Source organism: Camelus dromedarius, chromosome 8 (assembly GCF_036321535.1).
Source record: "Camelus dromedarius isolate mCamDro1 chromosome 8, mCamDro1.pat, whole genome shotgun sequence".
Lineage (NCBI taxonomy): Eukaryota > Metazoa > Chordata > Mammalia > Artiodactyla > Camelidae > Camelus > Camelus dromedarius.
This window is the reverse complement of record NC_087443.1, coordinates 28,377,357-28,401,646: the sequence shown is the minus strand read 5'-3', so window position 1 is coordinate 28,401,646 and position 24,290 is coordinate 28,377,357. Positions and strand designations below refer to the sequence as shown.

The 24,290-nt window shown below is 45.0% G+C and overlaps 1 protein-coding gene across 17 annotated transcripts in view; it reads right to left on the bottom strand.

Moving 5' to 3' along the window:
• KCNMA1 (potassium calcium-activated channel subfamily M alpha 1) overlaps window positions 1–24,290 on the bottom strand; it is a 711,615-nt gene that overhangs the window by 94,501 nt on the left and 592,824 nt on the right. For 16 of the 17 annotated variants that reach the window (XM_064488015.1, XM_064488018.1, XM_064488017.1 and 13 more), the window contains one exon: window positions 1,525–1,618. In XM_064488015.1, coding sequence (XP_064344085.1) covers window positions 1,525–1,618 — 94 coding nt within the window. Of the gene's footprint in view, window positions 1–1,524; window positions 1,619–6,110; window positions 6,198–24,290 lie in introns of all 17 variants that reach the window. The other variant, XM_064488020.1, reaches the window with a different exon arrangement.

Genomic DNA, 24,290 nt, shown 5'->3' with positions numbered 1-24,290 from the left:
AGGAAATTTGGCTCCAAAGGTTTCAGATTTTTCAGACTTCTCTTTATTTATTTATTTGCGTCTCTAAATTTAGGCGAAAGAAAAGTGCCTGGGCTTTTCTCTACTTTAAATGGATAAAATGATCAGCATTGGATCAGGCGATTACCTAAAGGCGAGTAAACACAGAACGGATGCTAGTGCGACAACTGGCATCATAAAAACGAGAAGGTTGGCAGTTGGCACATTTTCTTCCTCCTCATAAACTGTAAACAAGTATGTAAATCAGCAACCCCCATGCAAGACTGAGTGGAAGGGCAGAAGAGGACTGCTAGGGAAACACTTAACAGGGAAAGAGGATCATGATGGAAAAGGACACGGGGCTGAGTGAGTCTTCTCCTGGGACCCGTGTCCTCCACCACCTGGAGAAGGACTGCCCTGTCTCCATCCTAGAAAGGTGGCCATGGAGAGCCGGGAAGAGGCAAATGCTCAGAGAAGGGAGGAGGGAGGAGGGAGGAGGAGATCACCATTATTTTGTTTCAAGAATCAAAGAGAGGAGAGTGGCTAACAGCAACGAGAAGAAAAAATTATCGTCAGGACGGCAGGTGTTTCTGTGGCAAGAACCGTGGAGGGAAAGCAGTGCAAATCTGAACTCACTATGGTTTCACTGAAGTGCTAGAGGGTTAGGATGTCTGAGGAGACCAACCCTGGGACTGGCAGATGAATTGCAGGCAAAAAAGGGAGATGAAGGAGGAGGAGTTCAAGAAGAGGACTGAGCAGAACTCTACTGGAAACTGGCTCCATTTGCCACTTCCTAGAGGAAGCTGTGGTCAAGACAGAAGGAAGGAAAGGAGGAAGGAGAGGTGGAAGGAAAGGTGGGAGGGAGGAGAGAGAGAGAAAAAGAGAGAGAAAAAGCGTGCCTACAACCTGCATTTCATAATTAATATTGCTTTTAGCCTGAGCAGAACTGGATTACTTTTGAACTTTGCTTTGGCAAGTCCACAGATTATTAGACTTTTTTTTAAATCAGTCAAAATCAATTAACAGAAATGTGATTTCAATCGACAGGATAAAGAGAAGGTAATCTTCAGGTCCATTTTTGATTGTGATGATACATCTCACATATGGCCTTAAGTACAGAAAACAGTCCTCGGAGGGCCGGCAGCAGAAAGAGACTTGCCGGAGGCAAGCTCACCACACGCGCTCCTCTGATTGGTTGCTGCCGTCATTAGTGCCACTGCTGTTTAGGAACTACACACAGACAGGACATGGTGACAGCTCCGACTTTAAAGCCTATGTATTTTTCAAACAGCTTTTCAAACTGTTTTTCATGACAGAATTTTTCCAGCTCTATCATTAACTGCTGACAAGCTGACAGAATAAATACTCCAGCCTTTAAGAAGCCATCTAACGATCTGGTCCCCTCCCCCGCCTGGAGCTCGCTGGGGAGGGGAGACTCTGGGCCCCCGGGGCAGGGTGGGGAGGGGGTGGGGGGAGGGGAGATGTAGCAAGAGGGGGAACCGCGTGGCCCTCGGCCCCTCTCCTTACCTCATCAGCTTGGGTGAGGAGCCGGGTGAGTTCCTCATGCCTCCGTTCCGCTGCTTTTTTTTGGGTGACAGTGTTGATGGCTGTTCATCTTCAACTGGAAATACAGGCAGCTCATGAGATTATGAACAGTGTGAGGGCGGACTGCGAAATACAGGCAAGATATATCAAAGGACACACACTCACGGCTCAGGCACTCACTAGGGAATTCATGGCCGTCTCTTAGGACCCAATGACAAAGACCAATGCATTAGTCAGAGAGGCCGGCTTAGAAAAGGTGGAAGCGCCACCTCCTAACACTCCAGCGTTTGAACATGCACTTTAAACAGGCTAAAACCCTTTGTAAACACCCTGCCATCAGAAAGAAAAGAAATGATCATTCATCTGTACACAAATACATGTGCATCTACATCTGGGAACACTCCATCATGACGCTTAGAAGGAATTTTGGTGACTTTGCTTTGCTGGGTCACCAAATAGTTTTTCTCATAACCAAAATCAGAAATAAAGTGGTATTTGAAGTAGCAGCATTAAGAGCTGCCAGCGTGCTGCTTCGGCAAAGGAACCATCATGACTGGTCCCTAACTCCTGCACGCCAGAGGAAAGAGCTTGGGAGAGAGGCGAGGATCTGAGGCCTGAATAGCCAATGTTTCAGTCAGGCAGGACTGGGAACATCAGTGAGCTCTGGCTCAAGAATCCCAGCCCAACTCGGCTCCTGTCCTTCCAGCTCCCGACAGGGCACGTGAGGACGTGCACATGGGGAGGGGCCCTTTCTTAATTCATTAAGACGGGAGGACCAGGCTGCAAGGCTGGAGAACCAGGCCAGGGAAGAGCGCCCAAATGAAGGAGGAGGTTGCCATTGAATGATATCTCTGATGATGGGGTGCGGGGCAGGGAGGGAGGGCAGCAGAGGGGATTGGAAACCACAGGTTGTTTTCCAAATGGCTAAACCACACAGATTGCTAAGCAATGGGAACCTCCGTCCACCAACAGCACAGCACACTCTATGGCTTTTGCTTCAAAGACACCAACTTAAAAGCTCTGTAGACGTTATTAGCCTGCATCATGCTTTTTAAGAGAGCTGCTTGGTAATTAGCAGATGCATACACAGCCTACCACCCAAGGGCAACGGCAGCAAAATTTTAGTCTTCCTCTCCCCACCCCTACACAATTTGGGGCCAAAGCTGTAAGGTCAAGAAGGAAAAATAGGGTCCTCGCACTCATAGTTGACTGCAACACAGACTGGGTGGAAGCATCCCTGAAACTCGAAATGCACGCAGTTACCTTAAAGCTAAGAAGAGAAATATTAGCAGTGGCGACATCAAAAGAAACCAGATACAAGTTAACAGTGTGCACATCTTAGGTGGGGGTGGAAATGCCATCTCAGCTACTTGATATTATCCAGGAGGACCCATATCGGAACATGCATTGTGGTACTTCCCTAAGAACTCTAATTTAGCATGTATGATAACATGGTTCCAAAGGGATTATAATAATTCAACTACCTGCTTCAAAGTATCACACTCTGTGAAGTCCCTTATTCTACTGTCAGTCTGGAGTTGGCTAACTTCTAGATGACACAGAGAAAGGGAACAAGAATGGGGTTCAAGGTGAGAGCATGACCAGGAGCTATGATGGCAAGAAAGTACCTGCAAATGCCACACCCTGTCCCCCTGCTTCCCCTGCCCTTTCCCCTGGGGGCCCAGGCTCAGGCTGCGACCATATCAGTCACTTAGGGGTCCAGGCAGGAACTATGTGGCTGGGAGGATATCGCATCTTATCAGAAATGAGTATCCACAGCAAATCACCCAGAGACTAAATAGCACTTAAAAGATTAAAGGAAATAAATACAAGCCACATAAATGGTACCGAAAAAAAATCACTTAGAGGTGATATGCATCTCTCGGCAAGCAAAAAGGCACTCAGAGCTTGACCTGCATTCATCTTCCTTTCAGAGGACCGGGGGCCGGCATCCCAGGCAATAATGGGGGAGAAAGGCAGTGAGACTGAGACTGAGCGAGAGAGGAGAGAGAGAGAATGTACGTGTGTGGAAGTGTACTTTTACACTTTCCCCACCTTAGAATGGGGTAGAAAGTCTTGCATTGACTCCGCCCCTATAACAGAGGGTCATCTTTTAATATGGACCACTTGCAATGGTTGCATTGTGTTCAGGATGACCTAGCATTAGTTGAGTAGCATAATGGACTAAATCTTGTGTGTTTGTGTGTGTGTGTGTGTGTGTGTGTGTCTGTCTGTCTGTATGTGCGTGTGAATGGGTTTAGTAGGGGGTGAAAGTTCTTTTCTTCTTATGGTTAGAACGAAATATCCCCAAAGGTCCTTCACCTAACCTAGTCTACTCTGCTAGCTTTATTCAAGGCCACCAGATGTTGCTATGGTTTTGTCCAATTATACATGGAGTCTGTATCTGTTAAGATGTCACACTCACTGGCATTTCTGGTCAGATTCTTTTGCTTAACTTCACTCTCTCCTCTCCATCTGCACTCGGCCTACAATACACAACCCTCTCTGGTTAAGCGCCCATTATCCTCGCACCTTGTCGCTGTCTGTTTACCTGCAGTGATCTTCAGATGGAAGACTTGCAAGTTAATACCTGTCTGCCAGCTCCAGGGAAACACCTTGTTCTGGTGCTAAAGTCACGCCTCCTTCTAGGCAAGGAAACTATTTAGTTTCATCGTGACTCAGAAAGATCATCTATCATAATCATAAAGCACTGGAATCATAAAGCACTGGGATTTGTTCTCTTAAATGGAACGCATGTTCAAAGGCTTCCTCCTGCACTCATGGCCTGGAAACGCAGATCCGTTCCCTGAAGAGATGGGGGAAACTGTCTCCAGTTTAATATATGAACGTTGCGTGATGGAGACCATTACATATGGCTTAGGTCCCACAAGAGAAGCAGTGATCACTTCTTTCTCCTAAGTAGGACATAAACCATATCTGATTACTATCCTGTATATGGATCCTATCAATTCCTGCATATTTAAAGAAAGCAGATCTAGGAAAACTTTTAGTTAAGCTATAAAATAGAATTTTCATTTCATGGCTTCTGTGGCTTCATGAGAGAAATACAAATTGAGTTAAAAGGGAGACTTAAATTTACTTGCTTTCATGAAAGACAAACACACTGAACTAATGGGCCACTACCTTATGCCAAGGCACACTTACAGGTTCATAGCCAGCCTGGTTTCTGGCTAATTACAACACATCCCTGTCTCCGGCATCTCCACGTGTGTCTTCCTGCTGTGGAAGCCGCATGAAGACATGATCTTTTAAAGGAACCTGACTTACCAGCTTCTTTAAAACACAAACAAGTTCAGGAATCCAATGTGGAATTTTTATAGGAGCTGAACTCCATCCAGTCTCCAAGTACTCATAAAATTCAAGGGCTTGTTTTTGCACATCCCTAAGTATAACACTTAATGTGCTGTTGTAACTTCCCAGGGCTCGCTTGTCTAATAGGCTCTGAACCTAACAGTTTTACAGTTGGGGAAGACTCTGTGCTAGAAAAATGTCAGGCGAGTCTAATGAGGCTTCAGATCCCTTGGTTTGCGCTGGAGTTTAATTTAAAGTTACAACGATGTTTTAACATGTTTGCTTATACTTGACTAAAGAGGATTCATTATTTCAATGACATAACCTCCAGACAATGTTCTGGGAATTGATTTAAGATGTGGTGGTAATTCCAACAGCCTTAATGCAGAGTCGAACATCTGTAACAACATTTTACTCAACTTTTCATCGGCATTCTGTTTTCCAGCAAAAGCAAGGCAACATCTTCCAGACACCCTGGCCAGAACTCTGGGCTCACTTCAAGATGATCATATACGTCACTGATTTTTTTTTTAATGAAAAATCCCTTTCTTTACTGGCCTAGCCAGCTTGCAAACACTGTGTCAAGATTCCCCAATGCCTCTTTGCGGGCACTTTGAGTAAAATGGGGCAACGATTCCAATTTTCAGCTTTCCTCAGTAGTCCATCCAGTGCTGCCCCGTAATGGACTGGACGCTTAGCTCCAGCCTGGGGCACATTTTTTTTTTCCCCTGTTTCCTCAACAGGATTTTTAGGGGGATGATGCCCTTTGAGACTCAAAGGTGAGTTTGTTGGCTGCAGTTAAAAAATGGTTCAAAGCAAATAAACTCGGAAACGTAATAAAAGGCAAACAATCCATAAACATGAGTCAACTGGCTATCTCCATTACGTTATTAATCACCACATCTGGAGAAACCCACATCTGCACACACTTAGCAGGTCATTAGTAATGTCATATTCACACTGGCATCACTCAGAGTAAGAGGCATGCAAAGTGGCTTGAATGCAAAGGCATCTAGCTAAGAGGGCTTCCAACTGAAGCCTAGTGCAAGCTGCTAGTTTTGGGGGAGGGTAGTTTGAATTATTATTTCTCATTTTTTTAGGGGTTTTCTCTTCAGGACTTTGCTGCCCAACAAGCTAAGTGCATGCTGAAATCCACAGTAGTACGTCTTTCTTCTTCCACTGAGCTCAGCATGTGAAGGTAGAACACTGAGGGGTGCAGTTATTAAAAACTGGGATGGATTCCAGAACTCCTTCACCTGGCTCGGTCACAAGCCGAGAATTGTGAGTCGTGTTCTTGAACTCAAATGGGTCTTTGGGATAGCGTGATCTAGCTCCAACCTTGACTGCCAAACAATAACAAGAAAAGAGAACCGAAATGAATCCTTTGTGAAAATTTTTCATTAGGAAAATTCCAAGCCAGTTTTAACATTGACTAGAATTATTAGAGTTTATAATTAAAATGGAAGTTTCCTCCCTCACAGCTGATTTGCAGGGGGTTTTTGTGTGTGTGTGTGTGTGTGTGTTTTTGTCTTTTCTTTTACCCCAATGACTTCTTGAAATTCTTTTTGCTGTGCTATTGTCATCGATGTCAGATGGGAAATATGTCATAAGACAATCTTGTTTGTGCAATAATTTCCCAAAATACAGAGTTCCCTTCTCCCCATGACATACTCAGACACAGAAAACAGTTTTGCAACCAAGACCAGAGCCATCATCTCCTGAAACCTGCTAACATGCATCCTACTGAATAATCACTATTGTCCAAGTCATCAACCCTCCATGTGAAACTATCGTTTTCATCTCGGACCGCTGGCTTGGGCAGCCCCCTTGGCTACGACACTGCTGCCTAACTTGCATTAAATGCCCTGGGTTTGCCACTCTTAAGAAAGGGTACGTATAGCATCTCCTTGTCTCATGAATGACATCAATGAAAATCGGGAGTGTGTTTTCAGTCTTTCAGGATGTGAATGTTGTTTTACTAAAAATGGCAGTTTATGGAATCACTCGACTTGAGACTGAACAGTGTGCTTCCTATTTCCTGTGGGTTTATTAAACTTCCTGTCCTCCCAAGAAAAATCATGTTAAGTCACAGTAATACAGTCATTTGGCCATAAAGTAATTCACAATGGACAAAAGACTCTCAAGCTGATCCAACCTCTCTCTAATATGACTGCCTAAGGCCTTCAGCAGGAAATCCAGGATAGTTAACTCAAGATCTTACAACATGGCCACGAAACAGCAATCCTGGGCTATGGCAACAATAACAGAACAACCAATGCCAGATAAATAACCCACACTGTGAGTTTGGTCCTGTAACTGCTGTCAAGGGAACATAACTGTTGTCTCAGGATGAACCTCGTGGTGGGGGTGCCATGTGCCCATCAGTGAGGCTGAGCAGCTCAGGTAAGACAGGCATCGGAGCCAAGCTCTATGCCTAGAGGGTCAGAGGGCAGCTCAACATCAGAACATGGGGAGTTAAACTGGGTGATATCACTGGGATGAGAGTTTCTGGTCAACCTTGGGATAACGTGTCACCAAGAAGTTTGGTAAACACTTTGCAGTGTTATTGATAGGATCAACCCCCAAAAGCTTCTTTTTCTTGAAAGCTCATGGTATACAGATAAAGAAAAGAGGAAGGGTGTTCTCTCTCAAAAGCAATGCCAACAATAATAATATCACTAACATATTATATAGATACATAAAACCTTCTACAATGGAACAATCACTTTATCATATACATTACCAGGCAGGATAATTTCACAACTTCTAGCCGAGAAATAGTAAACACATTTATTCGGAAAACCTAGAGGCTAGAAACAAGCACGACCTGTTATTACGTAGAACAAGGATGGAAAGTATCTCCAAGTGGCCCTGGCTGCCCTAACCCAGGCACAGGGAGCGGCGCCCCACGGTAGGCGGAGGGGGCAGGGAGGGGAGGCTTGTTGGAGCTTTTTCATTTCTGGCTTTTGTGGAGCTAATAGGAGAATGGGGAGGGAGATTTTAAAGAACAATAGGTCATGCAGAAGTTAATCACAGGGTATATTTCTGGCTCTATTCACTGCCAAGGAAACCTGAATTGTGTAAGTTTGAGCCCATCAACACAGAGCAATGAAAGAATTCAGCTCCTACACAGGAGAGAAAAGAAATACCATATAAATATATTAACAGAATCCACATGACTTCGATTGCATTATTCTCTACAGAAATACCATGGCCTAACAGATCCTTTAGAATCAAAGTTGATGAATTAGATGTACCTACTGTAGCCACACACCCCATCTCAAACCATAGCCTTGTGTTCCATACACATCCTAGAGTCTAGCCTTCATCAGAGTCCCCTGTATCCAGAATCTCAGCTCAAAGTTCTATACTAAAAACTTGACCTGTCATTATAACTTGCCCAATGCTCTCAGCCTGCTCAGTATTTGGTAGAAAGCTCCTTTTGGCAATCTGGCTGCCTTTGGTTGGTTTCTTTCTTTCTTTCTTTCTTTCTTTCTTTCTTTCTTTCTTTCTTTCTTTCTTTTTCTTGGAATAGACTGTCTCCATTACCTCAAGGGCAAAGAAGAGTCTCCAGCAAAGATCACTAGGTATTAGCTTATTAGAGATGAGACACAGAGAAGAATGGACGTCTAAAAGCAAACACACAATGGAAATGAGAGATGCAAGAATTTCTTTGAATTGCCACTCTGGAGTTTGGAGATAGAGAAGGTAATAGAAGATAACTTTTACTTTAAATCAAACTGAGAAGAAGATGGACAGCAGTTCAACAAACCAGCCTCTTCTCCACTTTCCTTTCCTTCTCTCCCTGTTCCCTACTCCCAGCACCAACAAGATGGTAAAGGCGCTGAGGCCACAAAGTGTACCCGACTCCTTTCTGTAACCCTGACACAGGCAGCACATGTTTGTGGGGGACACGTGTCAGAGGATGGGGTGAAACCTGCCAAGTTCCTGGCACCCACAGCTGCCTTCTTTTTATATTTCTCGACTTCTGGGATCAGCAAGCTATACTCTGGAACATATTTCTGTAGCACTGAGGAGCTAAAAATTGCTGTTTTACATTTTTAAATGGTTGGGGTGAAAAATATCTAAGAAGAAGACTATTCCCCAACACAGTGAAATGATAAGAAATTCACATTTCAGTGGCTATATAAATAAAGTTTTATCGTAACACGGCCACCGTTGTTTATTTTCCCGAATTGCGGCTGTTTCCACTCTACAATCCAGAGTGGAATAACTGCAGTGGAGATGGTGTGGCCCACAAAGCTTACAATTAACTTGCTGGCCCTTCATAGAGAAGGTCTGCCGATTCCTATTCTCACGCATCTTCTCATCTTTCCCTAACTTTCCAGTTTTCACAAAGGACAATGCTCTTCCTCACGAACCGGACAATAAAAGAAACACTCGCAGAACGCACTTCAAGTGCACAGATGTGGGGAGGTCGGGAGGGACAGAGGTAGCTTAGTGACTCCAGTGTCCCTCCCACCCGCCCTGCTCTTGGTCTTGCAGGTCCCTTTGCATGTGGGGAGACCAGCCAGGTGAGTTTCCCACTTTCCAGCTCAGGTTAAGTTAGATTTATCCACCGTGCACTTTGAGAATCAAGGCAAACCACATCTACCACGAGCAATTCCTTGGAGCTGTCAGTGTGAGCTGCAAGTCCACCCTGTGAGAGCCCGCACAAGACAACAGATTAACCATTAGACTAGATATGTTGAAAATATACAGCTTCAACCTTTCCCCAGCTAGCTCAGAGCGATATATAGATGATTATTTCAACCGTCAGCTGCCGCACAGATTTAAACCCCTGCACAATAACTCCTGGATTCATCTGCCCCTTGTCAAACTTGCACAGCTTTAGTTGGAGGATACATGGTGTGGCAGTTTCACTGTGAATCCAGAATGATCCAGACGGCTGCTGTCTTTTTGTTAACAGGAAGCCAAACTGATGAGTTTGTAATGCATTTCTTATCAAAGGTTGTTTCAGAAAAGAAAATGTGCCCCATCACTTTGGCTAGAATTTCACATCTACTAGATTATGGGCTTAATCAGAACATCTCTGCGATTTTCTTGAGGAAGTAGATCATTCTGCATCCATTCCCTTAAAATCACTTGATGGCAATGAATTATGTATTTACCGATTTATAATTATCCTTGATTTTTCCCCTCCTGCAGTATACTTAGTAAAAATCATCAGCTGGAGCCTACAAAGCAATGGTGCTTAATAGATACAAGCACGCTAATATATTTTTTTAAGCTTAATGCTGATCTTTTTGAGCTGCTTGTCTAAAATGGTCATTGTGAATAAAGGGATTGTAATTTTCAACTCATACACTTAACAAAGACAAAATGGACTGTAATGGAATTTATGGATCCTGTAAAGGAACTCTCTTTCTAATATTATCAAATAGATTTGGATTTACTGTAGGATAAATCGGATCTCTCTGAAATGTACCAAGAGAAAACACCTGTAAGGTACTGAACACTGTTCCTGGCACACTTCAAGTGCTCACAGAGACAGCAAAGCTGTAACCCCCACTGATGTGTGAAATTCAGTACTTAAATACCAGCGTTAAAATAGCTATTTATCCTGTCTTTATTTGAAATTCTGATGTTTTATTTATTATGTTTTTTTTCTTTTTGGATTAAAAAAAATATATTGCATTAAACTATTGTTTACCTTGATTACTCAGGGTTTGAGTGCCTCCTTAAATTTGGTGTCCAAGGCAAATATCTCACTCTCCCTACTCTAGTCCCAGCCCCTCCACGTCTCGAGGGTGTTCTAGGGGCTGGATCTGCCTCCCTGTCTGTCGTTACAAAGACCTTATTTTTTTGGTCTCTGCAGGTGTGTTACAGGCTCCCTTGCAGAACTGGACAAGGCAAATATAAATTGAGAGTTATTCTTTGGACCACTTCATGCTGTTTGCAGGAGATTGTTCAGGAAAACCCTTGCAGGAAAGAATTCCTTGTGGATTTACAAATTGTCAGACACCCAAAGGAGTGGAGAGAAGATGGTGTTGCCTCAGGAATCTGAGATTTGCCACCCGCCCAGGGTGAGAAACAGAAAAGAGAGAAAGGGTCGGGCCTCTCCTGGACTTAATTTCACACCTCACATCAAATTCTCCTGGTTAACACAACGTTGACTTATACTTCCACTTTGGGATAAAAGTTTTTATTTGCTTATATGTGTTAACTCAGATGTCACCTCCCTTTTCTTCTTGTTTTTCCTCCCCCTGCTAAACAGCCTCAAGGAAACATGACTGGCAGAAAACGTCAATCATGTTTTCATTTCCATTTTCACTTTGCTATTTACATTTTTTAAATTAATGCTTGCCCCAGTGATTCTATTTGAAGACCAGCCTAGAATCTAATTGTGTGTATGTGAAACTGTTTTCTAAATCGTAAGACAGTACACAGATAAGGGCTATTATTATTATTAATATCATTACTATTATCGGCTCATCCATAAACACCGCATCCTCCATTGAGCCAGGTTTGTCACCGAGCCCCCTGGAATTCTAATACGTATTCCAGATGCTTGTGCTGATACTTCCTCTGAAACTCTGATAAAGGTAAGACGCATCGTTTTTTTAGTGCAACCCAGGTGCACCGCACGGCCTGATGAAGGATGTTCTGCCAAAACACTTTAGAAATACTGGATGCTTTTAACCTTGGGAGGTAAGGACCAGTCTGGATTGTGATTTTACACTAAACACAGCATTTAGTGTATTTCTTAAGGGCATAGTCACCTTCTAAAGATGGTCCTGAGCTATAAAATCATTATCTGTATTCTACCATAATTCATCTTCAGACGTAGACTCTGCAACATTTTTAAATGCTAGCACACGGTCAGCCCTTTCTGGTCAACACAGAGAACACAGCGTCGAACGCAAGAGCAGGGCCAGATAGGGTTTAGGGGGTGCAGGCTTCACCCTCTTTTGGGTCACGGCTATATGAATATGCAGACCCAGAACCAGCACCCAGGTCGGCTGACTTCTAATCCAGATCATTTTGTCAGAATCCTGCCCGTGAGAGCAGGCCACCTGTCCAAGTCCTAGCTCTGACTCTCACGTTACTCAACACCCCAAGGTCACAAGGTCCCCACCCCACTGGACAGAGGAGGACACCCAGCTTTGAGACGCTGAGGGGTTAAATGAGAGAACCAGAGCCCACGTGCTGACAGCCTGAGGACAAATACCATCTTGGTGTGCACTGCCTGGCACCACCCTACTGCGCCTCCGGATTTTATGTGCAAGACAATCTTATGTGAAGATTATCCATAAAAATACGGATTTCTAACTTTTGCTTTAAAATCTTGTGGAAGACTGGGCTCCCATTCTGGGAGGGTACCTGTCTCATGGGACATGAGCTTGCCAGCTCTTCAAACCCCCCGATGCTGCCATCTGGACCCCAGTCATACAGCAGAGACCCCGTGTTAGCATCTCTACTGAAGTTCCATTTTCTCACCTAGAAAGGTGGGAATAGTCAGAGTACCTTCCTCCGAGGGTTGTTGTGAGAACAGACCGAGGACATAAAAAGTGCTTAGAAGGGTTCCTGGCAGGCTCTTGATAAATGTTACTCATCGTTATTATCTTGGCTTTGGAAATCAAAGTAATTAGAGCTCTCTGCCATCAGGTCCTTCTCTGCAAGTCCAGTCTGCTTTCTTCTGACTGTTCTACTCAAATGGGTTCACAATCTCTCCTCCGCCCCACACAACTGACCCGGTGTCCTACCACCAGACTGGGGTGAGACTCATCACCCCCAACCCTGTTCTCTGCTTCTCGTTCGACGGTCACCTCTGTCCTATATTTCACATGGCTGCAATGAATGGCTCAGGTCAAAATAATTAGGCTACGCCAAGTGTCATAAAAACAAGAAAAGCCAGAATACGGGCCTAAATTGGAGAAGGCTGGGACTGTTTAGAGCAGTAACAAATGAAAGTCAGATGGAAATGTGGAGAAACCCCACTGTTCCCTCAAAATGACAGGAAATTCAGGCTGCCTGACTGTGAGGGTCTTTTCCCTTGAATTTTTGGAGGGATGTCGTGGGATTGGGGCGTGTACGTGAGATGGAGGGAGAGGCAGGGGGATGGTGGGGTAGAGGAGTAGCAACTCCTTTATTTTTCTCCGTTGGTTCTTCCTTTCAGCTCCCTATTCTATCCACCCTTCAAGAAAGAGGTTAGCCTGCTTCCTCCAGGAAGCCTTCCCAGATGACTGTAACAAGGTGGAATCCCACCTTTCTTTAAAACTCCCTTGGCACCTCTCATCTCACACCCCTCTTACATCTTATGTATTTGCACTACAGTTTGTTTTCTATTTCAATGTGCCCTCCCCAACTAGACTTAAGAGTTCTTTGATGCAGTCTACAACTCTCTGAATCTCTCATGGTGCTGAGCCCCTGGTAACGTTCCTAATAAATAAATAACTAGTTCTTAGTCGCCAGAGAGGTGGCATTGCAGAGGGGAGGCGCACAGCCTAGTGGTGGGGAGCCCAGGTTCTAGTCCCGGCTGGGATCACTAGTGTGGCCTTGGCAGGACCCCGCCCCTGCTGGAGGCCTGGTGTTCATTAAGCATGGGAGTTTTTCAGCTTGGATTCGTAACAGGTCTCTGTTACTTCACAGGTATCACAGGAGCCAGCCATGGACTGAAGGCCTCATGACCCTACAGCCACAAACAGTTATCCAGAACTTCCTACCGGACTCAACCCCAAAGCACTACAGAAGAGGAAAAGCAGGGTTCCTGGTCCAAGGGAAGTGTGGTCCAGCTCAGTGGTTCTCAGCTCTGCATTTCAATAAGATGAACTGGGGAACTCAAACACCAGTGCTTGAGTCGTTCCTCTGACTGCGTCAACACACATCTGGAGGGGCTGGGGGCTTGGCACTGCTTTTCCTTTTTCTTTCATTCAAAAATCTTTTTAAAGATGCACAATAAGAGAGAACCACAAGTCTAGCTGGAGAAATGAGATCACTGCGTTAGACACAGATATCTATCTCTCACAAGTAATATGAAATACACTATGAAAGGTGCTGCCTGACAGTGTCAGGTGAGGCCTAAATGAAATGCCTTAGACAGTAAGTCCTAGAAGGTCTGGGTGGTCAGGGAAAATAAGACTTGAAACAAGAGTTGGATGGACAGAGACATCAGCCTTATTCACCTGCGTATCCCCAGAACTAGATGCAGGGCAGTCAAGCCAGGATGCTGAATAGACTGGGAAGGGGTGGGGAGCAGAGGGTGGGAAGGGCACGCTACGTGGAGGGGACAGCCGGAGCGAAGGCAAGGAGGCAGAGAGGCACTAAGCTAGGGAACTGTAAGAAAATCAGTGTGGCTGGAGCAGGAAGGTTCATTTGAGGGCACAGTTGCAGGGTATAAGGGGCAGATAATGTAAGGCTTTAAATGCCAAATGGCAGAATCTGAATAATACTTGGCAATAATCGGAATCTCTGAACATTACTATTCCTTCGATTTCAAGACTCAAATTCAGAGAAGACAGTGGGTGGTTTGCATCTTGGAAAAGTCGGTCAAAAATCTCCCTCACTCAGGCTACTTTCTCTCTGGCCACTTAAAATTTGCAAGTGTCCAAGATACGATGCACACATCTGTGCATGAAGCCAAAAACGAGGGGGCCCCTGGCAATGGTCCAGTTCCACTCTGTTTTATTCTGTGGAGCGTATCTGACAGGAAAATAAAGTTATTTAATGCCTTGGAAAGGGGTCCTGTGAAACTCACAAAGCTGCTTCCTCATAGCCCAGCCAGTTCCAACCTTCACTCTGGGCTGGTTATGCCCTAACTTCAGCTATTTATGTTGATCCCATTCCCTAGAAAAAGAACTGGAGGGAAAGTGGTCAGGGTTTGGCTTTCACAAGAAAACTGCAACCAGTACTTTGAAAACCATTTTCAACAAAACCACCGCTTTCAAGTGGATTCACCGAGAAGGAAATGTTGCCCCCAGTCCTCAACTCCTTGGTTTCAGCTAATCAACAACACTTCAGGGTTCTCTCTGTCAAAAACACGTGAGTGAAGAGAATAAGGATGCACGTGATGCCATCTGGATCCTTGATCCGCACCCCTTAGCTTGGTACACCTAGAAAAAAAATTAAAAAAAAAAAAAAAAAACCTCAAAAGAGAAAATTCCCATTGGATTCCCTCAAATTTTTAAATTATGAAGAGTAAAATACTCGCACTCAAAATTCTAGGTAGAATTTGACAACAATGAAAATCAACAAATACAGGAGTTATCCTGGGATTTAGTCCTCCCGTTACATAACCTCAGTAAATCCACTGTCTCCTAAACAGACCGTGTGTGTACCCAAATACCCTGTATAAAAGGAATAGTGTGGGTAAAAGAAAAAAAATGGAAAAAGACATAGTTGTGTCTCTAAAAAATTTTCTTAAAGACTGAAAAATAGTCTATATGTGGATTAAAAGAAAAACAAAATAAAAGAAAGTTCTGCTTGTATATTTGCTTTTTACTTTTCACATTGTTGCTCAAATTGATGAGCTGATCAGCCTTTGTGCAGACAACCTTATGAAAAAAAAAAAAGAAACCCCCCAAAAACCTTCTGGCCTTTTTTCTCAGAAATTTAGTTTTGGTCCAGCGAGAAAAGCAACCTTCTTTGGTTAACTTGGATCTAAAGTAATTCTTGATGAGAGAGCATTATGTTGAAATTATTTTTACATAGCCCATTAATCTAGTACATAAGCCCCCTTTATAAAAATGTCCCTCATTATCCTGGTATGGAACGAAGCCTAGGGAATTAATTTGTATAAATAAACATTAGTTAAAAATGGGACTTGCCGCATAACAATGATCAGATGGCGGAGGTAATCCAGTCTTAGGGGCGAGACTCTGCTATTGTGTAGTTACCTTTTAAAAACTGTAACATTTATTTAACTAGGACTGGTTCCAAATGAGCATTAAATCAACCAACTTGGATTTAAGGAAATCTTAGCGATGAAAAGGTATTGTCTTAGGGGAAGACTATCTCTTCAGCAAACAAACACACACAGTTTTAGCCATCCATTTTAGAAAATAAAGGAAAGAGAATCTGGAAAAGAAAAAGCAGAAAGTGGCAGGGCTTGGGATAGGGAGGGTCGGGGTGGGTAGTACCTAGAGTACAGCCAGGTAGAGGGTTTCATTTATAGAAGAGCAGCGCCACCTGCTGGTAGATCTGCATTTCGAGGCTCTCTGCAGTTGGCCGGCGGTCATCTATCTTGCAATCTATGCATAAATACACAGCAGTATTTCTCAGCTGCTGTTATACATAAGAATTTTATTACCAGTCGGCAGATTTCTAACACACTGGTTGCAGTTTAATAATCCTCTATTACCTGAAGTATGGGTTATATAAAAACCTAGAATGTTAATTGTTGACAAACCAATTCTAATATGTAAAGCACTGTAAGTCACCCAGTAAATATCCAAATAAATCAAAAGGGATAGCTCTTTTCCCTCTAACAACATGTTATTAAATACCACAACTTGATCACTTACATAAAAATAATGTTCATATATTTCAATGTACTAAGAAATCAGGAAAAATGTAATATAATCTTACTAACTGAGAGCTCTCCCTTCATTTACAATTTAGAGGAAAATGTTTTTGCAATGAATATTTTTTCCCTGCCTTTAAAAAAGTTGTACTGAAACCAAGGTGTCATTTAGGGAATTTTCTCATATAACAAAACCAGAGTTATAAATAACTAAGATTACACTTATAAAATCTTATATATTTTTAAATGGCAATAGAGGAGTCATAGAGCGTATAAGTCACTGATAGACTGAGCAGAGAAACAGTACCTGTCATTTTTCCAGAAAAAGATCACACAAACGCGATACCAAAGGAACACAATAAAAGGAAGAAACAGGAACGTGATAGGTGACTCTGATTATATCGGCAAAGGAAACTGAAATAAATTAACACCCAAGCACCCACGAAAGGCACAGTGTAGCTTCACCGCAAGTGATTGTTATGCAACAGGCAAGGCTGGTGATTTTGTAAGAACAGAAATAAAGTGTCGGCTGTGAAATCTGGTGGTGATAACTAATGACCACGCTACTAACAACTCTGATTTGATCTCTAACTGAAAAAAATAAAAAAGCACTCTACAGGATAGATGTATGCAATAGGAATCGTATTTTTCACTTGAAACAAATAAACCCCAAATGGGATCAAAGGGCCCCAGTAAATGAAAAATGACAGTTCCTATGTTGCCCTGATTTGATCTCAAGGAAAACCACCATGCTGATAAGATTCCAGAGCTTAAGAAGGGGCAAGGCTGTTCTTGGATTGTCATGGGAAGGGGGTGAGTGTCTCTGCCCATTCGGCTGATGGGAAGCCCACCCTAATTTCAAAAAGTTATTGAGATTTAATCTCTAAGAACTACAGTGAAAAAGACTGCTCATGCAGCACTCAGAAGGGTATCCCTTAAAACACACACAGACACTCTGTTTTGCTAGTTCTGTTGGGAACTGTGGAATCCCTTTACGTTCCGTTCTTCCATCTTCTAAGTTGGGTAAGGCATAGGGGTAAAGAGATCGAAAGTCAGAGTGCTTCCTGTGAGGCCAGAGCGTTTCCGGTTACCTATCACGCGGGGACTTGAAGGCGAGTGTCTCAAGCGAGGGCAGACAGCATGTCATCTCCCACCTCCGCTGGTTCCCACTTGCTGTGGAGAGACAGGGTTGCCAGGAGCAATTTCAGGCAGATGCGGAGGGTGTGGGGGACTCTGGTGGAGCTCAGGGCTGTCGAGATGGGAGCTGGGGGCTCACCTGCCTCGACATAACTCCCAGTGGGTCAGCCAGTGTATTAGCGCAGCAAGAGAGGGTCCCCACAGCTGGCTGGGGTCTGAGTGGTTAAAGGTGCCCTCAGAGCAGTAGGGAAACATTCAGTTAATGGAAACTCAGAGTTGCAGGAAAAGAGCTTGTTTGAGCTAGAAAGGTATCGCGGACCTGAAGGGCAGAGCGAGGTCACCCGGAGAGGAGAGAAACAATGGAACGTCTCCCTACTGGACTCAAATACCCAGCGAGGCCCTATGGAAGGGGAATACATCTTCACCCCCAGATCCACTGCCGAGTCCAAACACTGCCGAGCTGGAGCAGGGGGAGGGAGGCGCTGCCTTCAGGAGCAGCCATGCTCAATTCGAGGTCCAGCTCTTCCAGAGCACTCCCAGTCAAAGGAAGCTGCTGCTCAGAAAGGAGTGCCTTGCTCAAGATGGCACGAGGGAACACACAGCGAGATCTCTAGGCTCAGGACTCTCTTTTCTTTTGAGATATGTGCCTGATGAACTATGGAAACACATTCCCGACATGGTTTCTATGTGACTCAGCAAATATTTGTTGAATTCCTAACTGTGAGCCTTGGCTGCTTGTGGGCTTTATGCTGGGAATTCGAAGACCACTGAGAGTTGTTTGTTCTTGTTGCTGACTTCTAGAACGCTGAACATGAAAACTGCTGGAAATGAGTTTTATATGAGTTGTGACAGAATGACAGAGGAGAGATCCATCCATAGAGGTGGGTCGGGTAGCCAAGAAGTCTTCACAGAGATGGCGATATCTGGACCGTGAGTTTAAAGCAGGAGTCAGCAAACTTTGTTCTGTAAAAGTCAGGCAGGAAATGTTCGGGGCTTTCCATTGCAAACACCCAACTTTGAGGCTTCGACTTGAAAGCAGTCTTGGACAATAATGAATGAATGTCTGTGACTGTTAATGATAAAGCTTTATTTACTAAAACAAGCAGAAGGGCGGCGATTTGCTGACACCCTACTTCAGAGGCTGGGTGAGCCTCCATCAGGTAGAAGAGGAGGGGGAAAGAATCACGGCACAGGAAAAAGCTATAGAAATGAGTCACAAGACAAAAACAGGACATTTTAAAGAATGGCTAGATGAAAGACGCTCACGTGGAGACTGGAACTAGAAAAACCGGTTGAAGCCAAACGATGAAGGGCTTTGAACGCCATGTTAAGAAGGCTGGAGGTTGTCCCATAAAAAACAAGGACCCGTCCAAAGTTTCCTTTTTCTCTCTTTAAAAGGGAGTAATAACACGATCAAATTGTACTTTACCATAATAAACTTAGTGGTGGTTTAGTGGCAAGAGAGACTAATTAATTGGAGGGCTGTGGTGGTAGACCAGATGAGAAAAAAATGAGGGCTTGAGGTTGGCAGTGCCACGAGAATGAGAAGAGAAGGTATGAAAGGTCGGCCAGTGGTCAAATGAGAGAACTTGGCCCTCAGTAGGATGGAGGAGAGAACAGGATCGCGGAACTCAGGATTTCAAAACGTCTGTCAATACTTACCAACCCACCGCTAGACCTGTCCTCACATCAGGTCGGCTCAAAGGAAGAGGCAAAGGTGGGGCCCAGGTAAAGGGCGTGGACCCTGTCTTGGCCCTGATCCTTGCACTAATCTCATGAGTGTGAAAGTCAGCCAGCAGCAGAGCCCAGCTGCCCATAAAGACATTTGGGAAAAGTGATGATGTGAAGAAGGCTCAACACCGTTCAGATCTCAAAGACGGGCTGAGGTCAAAGCCACCATCAAGAAAAGAAATGCTGATGGAACTTGAAAGAAATGTGATCTCTCTCCACCATCTGTTCCCCAATTCTTGGCTCTCCAATTTTCATCTTGCGAGAACACATCAAATTCACTATCTCCCTGTCCACTTTAGAGATGGAAGAGACATAGGGCAGTTCCGGTAAGATGAGGAATGACGAAACACAGGGGCACAGTTGCTCTGTGAGACGGGTCCTACTGTGACCTTACAGATGAGGAAACTAAGGACTAGAGAGGGTCTGGAGCTTGCCCACAGCCCCGTGCTATCGAGGGATGACACCTACCCTGGGAGTGCCTAGATAAAACAAGATGACGTCAGTGCCTTGAGAAGTATAAAGACTCATACAAGTGTAAGGCACAAGTACTCTTACTACAGCAGTCAGCATCCACTGAGCATCCATTTGGTGAACATATCAAAACATGACTGCACCAGGACTGACTGCAAAGTCCTGTGCCCGGAAAACACACAAATCCCACCCCTTCTCTCTTTTACCCTGCTCTAAGGTTCCCTAGACTTTCAGGCTTCAATTGCCAAGGAGATCATTTTAGCTCACTGCATAGTGAGGGGAATGGCTTGGGAATCCCCTATTATAAAGCAGAGAAAAGGTAGGAGATGTCTGTCTCTCAGACGCCCATCTCCATCTTCACGAGAGAAATCTGTGAAGCAGTGACCCTTCCAGCAACTAGCACCTTGCACGTTTCGCATCCACGTCCCAAGGCTGCCAGGCCATGTGCCCTGAGCCTCCACCTCCTTCCCGTCTGCATTCTTAGCAAGTTTCATCCTGTCATTTTCACTGCGCATCTCTTTGTCTCTGCAGGTCATTGTACCTCCTTTTTCAGTAACACCAGTTTAGGGCTTTGGCTTTGAAGCCTCCCTGCTGGACGTGTTCTCTCAGTTGGATATGTTACAAGCCATATGTGGAAATTTACTCATCTGCACTGAAGAAATGGCCAGATCAACCTTGACAAAATGCAGAGAGCAATTCAAAGCCACTCAAAGGGAAGAGAATGCTTGGTACAGCCTGAGAGAGTTCTGTGAGCAGTCGAGAAAGCTCCCTGCCCACCCCTTGTCTCGAGCAAAATACCCAGTGTGATGACACAAGAGAAAATGCCTATGAGACACTCAGCCTCTGGACACCTCGAGGTGGGAGGAACGGTCACCTGGGTGCTGTGGGACTGGATTTGGCCCCCTCAGGTCAGAGTCGACAATCTCAATACTCATGAGCAGCCTTAAATCTGTCTCCGCATTTTGGCAGGTGACTTGGTCATTCACAAATGGTTACAGCTCTCCACCAATGGGCCCTTTTCCTCACAATGGCCCTACCTGAAGCATTCACATTTTTGTGCTACCCTGACTCACAGGAACATGATCGGGGTCATCAAAATTAGCAAAACTGAATGCAAATGTCACATGTCCTTGATTTTCTAGGACAAAGGCTCTACCTACACACGTACACTTTGTATGCTGGTACTCCTGTCTCCCCTCATTGGTGGATTTTGGCCTCCTGCGATTTTTTTCTGCCTTGGTTCCCAGAACTTCTTCCCTAATATTTAACCTTCACAAAGAATAGGGATTGTACCTCCTAGATGATAATTTTCAAGATTCTTCAGTTATGTCCCAGTTTTTCTTTTTCTTGCTACATTATCCCTTCTGAATCTTTGTGTCCCAGGTGTGTGTGTGTGTGTGTGTGTGTGTGTGTGTATACAACTGGGACACAAGAAGACTGTATACACAGACTGTATGCATCATACTATCCAGCTATCTACATAATATTATAAGCAGCTTAGAAAGTTTCAGGAAACTTTATAGATCCAGCGCCATCCTGCTTCTGTCAGACCACCTATTCCTTTAACTGATGATTGAGAATCCCTTCATTTATTCATCCTTTTACTCATCCAGTATTTACTGAGCTGGAATCCTTCAGGCCACTTCCTACTCAGGCATTCTTGCCAACACGCAAAGCCCAGCCAAGGATGCTAGCCTAGTTACATTTCTGGCCTTGGAGGGAAGGCAGGCAGCCCCTAGGTCTTTTCTTGACTGAATACAATCCAACAGGCTCCAGCCCAGAAAGCTGGCATTGGCCAAAATGGAGATCACTTTCAGGCCAGTAGTCCGCTCCGTTCCCAGAAGATGGTCCCCGCTCTGTGAGCTACAGATGCCCCTCAACATGCTGCTTTGTGTGGCTCAAGCTCTGGGGAGCAATCCTTCTCATTTCAGTCCAAAGTCTCTCAGGGCCATTGACCATCCCTGATGCAGACCTGCCTCCAGAACTTCCACTTTGAGTTGGCAGGTTTTCTCTGGAGCTCTAGGAATATTTGGTGGTGCTCACCCTGCCCTATTGAATGGGATAAAATGAGGGCTTTCTGCTTTACTAAAAGCCAGAAGAGTTTTTCTCTGGCTGTTTCCCTCGGTTGTGGGAGGACAGCTCCTCCCACGGATGTTCAAATGAAATGACAAGAAAGGCTACTTTGGAATCTCCAGAACTTTTCCCCAGCTCCTCTTAGCTGGACATCAGAAGAATGTCTCCTCACAAAAGGAGGAAAAGAAGAAGAAGAAGGTCTCCCCAGAACAAGAACCTACGGGCGTGTCTAGAATCTCTCTGCAAACCAGGCACTGTCTATTGACAAAGGGGTCTTTGCTCTCTGAAATTTCCAATGTGTGGCTCTGACAACGCTGGTCGTGTTTCCATCCATTTCAATTCGCCTTGGAAACACGTCTGGCCAAGGAAGCAAAACTCTGGTATGCACATGTGAGGATGCAAAAGTCCTCAATTATCTGGGGAATTCAATATGGTGGTTTGGGAGAAAAGCTCTGAGAGAGAAAGGACACCACAGGGCCGCTGGGTGCATGTACTCTGCCTCGTCCACTCCTAGGAGCTGGCATTCCCAGCACGCACACCCCACCACCGTGTGGGAACTCAGGACTCAAGTGCTTCCCTGTGCTGTTTTAACGACCCTTTGGGGTCGATGGTGGGCATAAATCCTCCAGTCACGATGCTGACGTTTACAGACACAATAAACGCAGACCAAGTCCTTGCGCACAGAGAAATCAAAAGGAAAAGAAAATTGTGCCATGGTACTTAGAAATGCCACATGACTTCCTCGGATTTTGTGTGGCAGAGCTTCACAGGAAATGTGTTTTGTATTTTCACTGGAGTAGGATAAGTGGTTGAAAACTACAGTGGCTTTTCAGTGAATGGGATGTGAAGCACTTTATTATCCTGTTCCCTCCATCGATGGAAGGAGACACGCTGTCTCCCTGAGAAAGATGGGAGGAGAAGGTCATATTGCCATACACAGGGATTTAAAACAGAATTCCCATGAGCTCTAACTGAAACCACCGCATACACCTTGAGCCAAGAACCCTCAGGGCTGGTCACATGTCCCAGCTGGTGGCCCTACTGGCTTTGTTTCCGCTGCCCAGCCTGGGTCAATGCCATTCATGCCAGCAATTCAGAGCTGCCTGGCTGTGACCTCATTTACACACTCAAGATGTAGGTCTTGTTGGAAATGGGGAGGCTAGTAAAGGAGGGAGAAGAAAAAGGTTAGAAAAAGGAAATGGATGGAATAGGCTCCCAAGACCAGGGGCAGTGGAGGCAGCCCAGTAGGTCTCCAGGCCCAGCCAAGACTTCAGTAAGTTCCCCAGTAAGAAAACTCCACGGAACCCAGACAGGAGTCACAGTGACGGCTGGGTCAGCTGGGGAGAATTAAGCTCAAGAAATTTAACTAACGGGCTTCAACCACTTCAACACCATCAATTAAAGTTTCTTTAAAAAGATTTTTAACTGCTTGGATTTGTGTTTGGCTAATGTGCTTCTGCTGAGAGTCCCAGAGGCTGTTAGATCACACCTCCCTTTTTCAGGCTTCTCAGAGCAACTTCTCCTGCCTCCTCCTGGCACGACCTCCCCTCTGCGGGTCTTCTCCACCCTTAGAGGGCGGCTCCCCCCTGCCTCCTCAGCTCCAGGCCCCTTCTCCACAGGGGTCCTGGAAGCCTTCTCAAAACAAAGCCTCTGTCGCTCATTCCCCTGGTCAGATACCGTGAATGCTTTCCGCCGTATTACATGTTAATGCCACGCCAATCACAAGGCTCTATGCACCCTTCTAGGCTCCTCTCCCTGCACTCCCAGGAACAGGTTTTAAGCTGCAACCCAACTGGGTGACCAGCTGTTCAGCAGGAATTTCCAGGCCCTAGCTCCCTGCCCACAAGTCCCTTCTCACGCTATCAGGCAGGACAGCCTTTTCCTCCCATTCTCCAAGGCACATCTGAACTGTCACATCCTGTGGGACCTCTCCTCAGCTGATCAACAGGAGGTGACCTCTGGGCCTTTGTACTGACAAACACTTTGTACCTCTCTCTCTCCCAACACCGCCCACCCTGTCTCTAGCTTTCAGTAGAGGAATCCTCATCTTTCTCCTCCTTCCTTGGAGACAGATGACCTGTCTCCTTCAACTGTGTAAGTAAGTGAGGAACTGAACTTGCTCCACAGGCTGTGGAGCCAGCCTGTTCTCCAGTGCCAGCCCCAGTGCCGACTTGCAGTGTGACCCATGGCACCTTTCACAGTCCCCTCCATTGACAGCTGCCTCAACTGCAAATAATAGTCTGATATGGATGAAATCAGTCTCTGTAAAGGGCACAGAGCTGTGCCTGCAATGCAGCAAATGCCATGCGTGGGTTAAATTAAACAGACATAACAATAATGAGCATGCATGCATCCATGTACACACACCCCCTTGCGGTGTTGGCAGAGTCCCTTGCAGATCACAAGGCAGACACTACACTAAGCCCAGTCTTAACGTGAATCCAAGTTAAGCAACTGACCACTTCCTAGCACTACCACATTACCAAGCCTTGGCTCCTGGGCAATGGAATACATATATAATAATAGTCCATGTATCCACCTC